The 6,346-nt window shown below is 54.5% G+C and overlaps 1 protein-coding gene across 1 annotated transcript; it reads left to right on the forward strand.

Moving 5' to 3' along the window:
- Positions 1–726: 726 nt before the first annotated feature.
- CONPUDRAFT_159014 (uncharacterized protein) lies at positions 727–2,277 on the forward strand (the record flags this gene model as incomplete). The annotated part of the gene is made up of 2 exons (XM_007776078.1): positions 727–2,005; positions 2,066–2,277. The coding sequence occupies 2 exons, from the start codon at positions 727–729 to the stop codon at positions 2,275–2,277; spliced, it is 1,491 nt and encodes a 496-aa protein (XP_007774268.1).
- Positions 2,278–6,346: the final 4,069 nt, after the last annotated feature.

Genomic DNA, 6,346 nt, shown 5'->3' on the forward strand with positions numbered 1-6,346 from the left:
TCTTGTACGGCGATATTCCTCTACGAGGTCTACAAGTAAATACCGCCTTCATACGTCTATTCTGGCGCTAGGTATCCCATTGGTACTTTTAGCGCTTACGCATTCGTGTGGCTCCGCGTTCATCGCATAGGGCCACGTTCATTGCTTACGTAGCCGTCCCGCATTACCGTGGGACTTGGACTGCATAGTAGTTACGAATACGGTAGTGACTTCACACGCTCCTGTCATATATATACAGTCGCTACCATGAATATCATCTAAGTCTTCTCTCTACCTCGAACGACTACCATCGTCAGCTACCAGCCTAACACGCTACTAACTCAACCTTCAACATAACTGCCCGGTGAGTCTGCGCTTTTATAGACTTCCCAGCTATACTCGTGTTCGTCCTTTGTCAGGTTATGAGCCCCGCGGGGCGCGGCGGATCCTAGTACCTCAAGGCAGCTTAGTATGCCATGAGGGGGAGCAATTCCACGATGGTTCATCCGAAGTGGTTTCCCCCTTCGCCCACTGGTAAACACCAGGGCGGCAGGAATCAAGGGGACACCCTCCTGTCATGTGTGAAGGGCTCTTCCCACATCCGTGAGAACCCATGCACCTTAACCGGTTCGGGTCTCGAACGGCTCTGGAGGTCTAGACCGCTAGTCTACCGCGGACTCGCCTGGGCACGATGTAATCCGTCTAGTGTACCCACGCTGACGTTATCTTTACCCCAGATTCATCAACATGTCTACTTCTGGCAACCTCACCCTCTCCACGTCTGCTCAGATCTGCGGTATCTACAACGGTACCGATCTCCTTTCCTGGCGTACCCGTATGGAGAACCATATCCGGGCCTCAGGGGCCGGATGGGCTCTGCGTAACACCCGCGCGGAGATGAAGACGCTCACCTCGGACTTCAAGGAGGTCAACCAATGGGAGACGCACAACGACATGGCGGTCGGCAAAATTCTCGAGGCGCTCAGCCACGATCAACGCGAGATTGTTAAGGGCTTGGACGAGGCGCGTGTGATCCTCGACAAGCTCGCCGGCAGCGCGCAAGCGCGCGGTATCAGTACCGCAATCAACGAGCTCAAGTTAGCCCTCAACACCCAGATCCCTGCCGACACCGACCCCAACCCGGCGATGGCCAAGATTGTCGCCTCCCTTGACCGATACACCTCCCTCGGCGGGAAGGTGCCTAGCGAGTTTGCTGGCGCCATCCTGTTCTTGAAGATCCCCAGCGGCTATGAAGCCGCTAAGCACGCCATCAACGCCACTCAGTTCAAGAGTTCGTCGGCGCAAGTCGCTGCCGGCGCTGGGGCTACCGTCCCCATTTCTCTTGGAACTCTGACGAAGGAGCTCGTCATGACGCACATCCGCAGCGACTGGGAGTTACGCTCCGCATCGCAGAAGAAGAAGAAGGCGCCTCAGGTGAAGGAGGAGCAGGCCAACAAGGCCAGCTCCGGTACTAAGCAGTACAACGGCCAGTCGTCATCCGACGGCAAGAAGAAGCGTCCTTCCAAGAAGGAGCGCAAGGAGCACCAGGCGCAGCAGCAACAGCAGCAGCAACAGAAGCCGGCGGCCGCTAACGCGGCTTCGTCGTCGGCTCCTGCCAATGCGACGCCATCCCCGGCGCCGCAGAGTGCCGCACCCGCCGCTGCCAACTACTCGGCAACATTCACAACGCCGGCTCCCATCTACCACGTCGCGCACGTCGCTTCCGGGCCGTCTGGCCCCTCATACTCTCCACCAGTTTTCTCCGAACCAACCCCCGATCCGCGCAAGCGGTCCCACCAACCCGCGATGGCCTATCAAGGCCGCAGCAGCGCTCCGGCGCCCCCTCACGGAACTGCAGGCGCACTCAAGCGCCAGCGGGACCAGGGCATTGCGCCCACCTTTGAGGGAACACGCGCCGAGTTGCCCGCGTTTGCGGGAGAGACGCCGCTTATCCAGCGGCTCTCCATGGGCCCCTCAGCGTCCCCGCCTCTGTCGGCTCGTATCGAGCCGGTAGAGGAGCCTGCTTGTAAGCCGTCGGTTACCACTCCGCGTGCTTCTGACTCTGACCAATATGTGTCTGGGTTAGGTCCCCTCAAGCGCACCAAGTTTTCTGACTACCAAAAGCGTCAGAAGCTTGGTGATCGCCTCGCCGGCGGTGGTGCTTATGTCGACGACTCTGCAACCGGCCACAAGGGCTGGCTTAACGTGGAGGCGTACGCGCAGTACCAGCAACAGAAGGAGGACCTTCGCCGCGCTATGGCGCCCACTCCGGTCCAAGTTGCCAGAGTACGGCTATGAGGACGACATTGAGGAGTTCGAGGGCATGTCACTCAAGGAGCCGTCCGAACAGGGCGGAGAACGGGCGGTGTCACTCGATTGCGAGTCGGTCTGGTGCGCAACCAGTTTTTTCGATGCCTCTGACAACGTTTCTGGTGCTAAATCCTTTACAGGTGAACCATACGTAGTTAGTAGTATTTCTTCGCATGTATCTGCAGACGTAATGAATGGACAATGTGTACATTCAAGTTCTCAGTGGTGTGATATCTGCATCGATAAGGCATTGGTCGTACGCGACTTCGACCGTGAGAAATCTCTTCATGACAAGTTGCATGCACGCTATCCTATCGGATGGGTGCTTGACTCAGGTGCATCCACGCACTTCACGTTCGAACTCTCGGATTTTGCCGAGTATGAGGAACTACCAGAGGAAGAGAAATTCAACGTCTCAACATCGTCCGGATCTATCCGGTGTGAGGGCTCAGGGACAGTTGTCCTTCGCCATGAAAACACGCGTGGGAAACCATGCACTACCCGAATCTACCCCGTTTTCTACCTTCCTGGTGGAACCGTTCGTATGCTTTCGACGGGTCAATTCTGCCGTAACGGGAATATTCTGCACGGAGATGCCGACAAGTTGGTGGTGCTCACCGCCAATAAGTCACAAGAAGTGGTGCACGCTACAGTGTGCCCTGGGGGGAACCTATTTTGGGTTCACACATCATTAGATCTGCACCAGGCTCATGCGACTGGTGTTGTCGGAATGAATTTACCCGACTTTCAGATCTGGCACCAACGTCTCGGGCATTGCTCGGACGAAGTGCTTCGCAACGCACGAAAACATGTCGAAGGAGTTCCTTCGAGTCTTAGCTTACCCTCGCTGACAATTCGTCGACCATGCGAGGGGTGCATGCTTGGTAAAAAGCATCAAGTTCCGTTCCCACCAAACGAACATCGCAGCAACGAGTTCCTTGGATTAATCCATGCCGATCTCAAAGAGTTCACAGTCGAGTCATGGAATAAAAAATATTATGCTCTTGTCCTGATGGATGACTGCACGTCCTACGCATGGGCGATGCTTCTGCATCGGAAGAGCGACGCCCACCAAGCCGTAGAGACCTGGTTTAGCATGCTGCTGAATCAGTACCACAAAACGATTCGGATGTGGATGAGCGATGCAGGGGGAGAGTTTAAATCGCGAGCCTTTACCAAAAGTTTAGAATCGCGTGGCATTTGCATCCTCCAATCAACACCATACAACCATGAAACAAATGGCAGGGCGGAACAGATCATTCGCACCTTAGACAAAAAAGCTATGACTATGCTGCATCACGCCAATTTGCCGCCGTTCCTATGGAACTTCGCCATCGAGCACGCATGCCACGTCTATAACAGGACGCCCATGAAACGTCTGAAGCGGAAATCGCCGTATGAAGTCGTGGAGCGTAAAAAAACCCCGCGTCGACTACTTGCGTGTCTTCGGATGTCTGGCGTACGTGTACCTTACTCCTGAGGAACGAGCCAACAAGCTTGTTCCAAGATCCCAGGCATGTATTTACGTCGGGGAGTCACCGGCAGGGAACGGGAGACTGTTCCTAACCGGAGAATGGAGGCTACGGGTCGCTGTTAACGCAACGTTCGATGAGCAGACCTTTCCGAAGCGTACTATGTTCTGGCAACAGAACACCAAGCGCTTTACGCGCTTACCAGAGGTGGATGAGCTACTACCACCTAGGTTTCCCATCATTGAAACCAACTCCAGTCCTTCTGGTTTGGACGACGACCGACCATCGTCTCCTGCCGATATGTTTCCTGACCAAGGTGGCAACGGTGGACCTGCCGACGGGCGGCGAGACCGAAGCCCGCCTCCAACGCCAAGGTCAGACACTCCAGACGAGAAGCGCAAAAGGCAACAGCCTAAGGTCGAGGATTTTGACGAGGATGATTACGAGGAGTTGGAGAAGGAGCTCGAACCGGAATACGGTGAAGGCGAATTCGACGACGACGAGTATGAGGGTTTGTACCAGAATCCACCAGCAGATGACCCCTCACGAAGGGAACAACAAGATCTTCTGCCGGATCCTGACGAAGAGCCAGCTCCGTTGGAACGCGACTTGCGTTCACCGCATCGCGAACCAAGGGTGGATCTAGACCCTCGAATTGTCAATCCTGCCGGACCAGCGCCGACCGGCTTACGGAGATCTGGGCGCACGAGGAACGCGATCGAGGATCCCAACAACGCTATACCGGGACGCACCCCAGTAGAGAGATTGAGGAATATCAACCAACAATTAGAGGGTACGGTCTATAAGCGCTTCCGAGGAAATCCTGTAGAGCGGGATCACGACCTTCTCAGAGATGAGGAGGACGCACGCCCGCCGGCAAAATGGCAGAAGACAGGCATTCGCCTTGAATCTGACGTCTTGACGCCCACCGATCCAAATCTCACCATAGATGAGGTCGAAGGGATGCAGGAACGTTTCAAAAACCTCTGGCAGAGGCATAGAAACCCGACGCCTATTGACCACAACGATGGCCCCACCTCACTCATGGCCCTCGCATCAAGGGAATTAGAACCCCTTCCGCACGCGTTAATGCGAAACGCAGCGGCGCATATCGCTTCGGCGAAGGAAGCAGCAGCAAAGTTTGTGGATCGTATGCTCTTACACGTGTACGCAGCATCCACGAATCTTGGACCAGACCTCGCAAACGTGAGGGAATGGAAGTATGAAGACATAATATCATTGCCCGCCGAGGAGTCGGAAGCCTGGATGCAGGCTTGTCGTGACGAGATTGAAGCTCTTGTCCGACGGGGTGTCTTCACGGAAGTTGACCTACCGCCCGGTCGTAGGGTGATTAGGTGTCGATGGGTATTCGACATGAAAACAGATGGCCGCCGAAAGGCATGCCTGGTCGCTAAGGGTTTTTCCCAGCGCGAAGGCATCGACTTCTCCGAAGTCTTCTCCCCAGTAGTGCACTTCGAAACCGTTCGCACCATACTGGCACTCACAGCGCTCAAAGGCTGGTACGTCTCTGGCCTCGATGTGCGGAACGCCTACCTCTATGGCGATCTGGATGAGGAGATTTATATGGAGGTGCCGAAGGGGTTTCACACCCCCAACAACTTGCGCAAGGTTTGGCGCTTGCACAAGGCTCTATACGGGTTGAAGCAAGCCGGTCGCCAATGGTGGCAGGCTCTTCGCAAATCCCTAAAAGAGCTGGGCTTCGAACAAATCCAGTCTGATGCTGGTGTCTACAAGTTCAAGCATCGTACTATCAACATGGTCATTGCGGTGATCTACGTTGACGACGCTTTGTTCTTCGGGCCGGATCGTGAGGTTTTAATCCGCGTGAAGGCTGAATTCATGAAACACTGGGAATGTCGGGATCTTGGTGATACCAAAGAATTCCTGCGCATGAGACTAACCAGGCCCAACCTGTCTACGATTCGTCTAGACCAATCGGATTACCTGCGGAAAGTCCTTGTGCGCTTTGGTTACCACAACGCGCGCTCAGCGCCTACGCCACTCCCTACAGGGTACACGGCAATTAAAAATCCAGACCCGGTAATGACAAAGGACGAACGCGAGTATAGCTGGGAAGTCTATAAAAGCGCAGACTCACCGGGCAGTTATGTTGAAGGTTGAGTTAGTAGCGTGTTAGGCTGGTAGCTGACGATGGTAGTCGTTCGAGGTAGAGAGAAGACTTAGATGATATTCATGGTAGCGACTGTATATATATGACAGGAGCGTGTGAAGTCACTACCGTATTCGTAACTACTATGCAGTCCAAGTCCCACGGTAATGCGGGACGGCTACGTAAGCAATGAACGTGGCCCTATGCGATGAACGCGGAGCCACACGAATGCGTAAGCGCTAAAAGTACCAATGGGATACCTAGCGCCAGAATAGACGTATGAAGGCGGTATTTACTTGTAGACCTCGTAGAGGAATATCGCCGTACAAGAGGCTTCTGGGTGAACCAATAAAGCCGTAAAGGGTCGAATACTAGACGTAAAATCTGACAGGTAAACCCAGAGCGCCGACAGGAATATCAAGAACTGATCGGGTCCCTCATCTATTTGATGATT

The sequence above is a fragment of the Coniophora puteana genome (genome assembly GCF_000271625.1).
Source record: "Coniophora puteana RWD-64-598 SS2 unplaced genomic scaffold CONPUscaffold_16, whole genome shotgun sequence".
Taxonomy (NCBI): domain Eukaryota; kingdom Fungi; phylum Basidiomycota; class Agaricomycetes; order Boletales; family Coniophoraceae; genus Coniophora; species Coniophora puteana.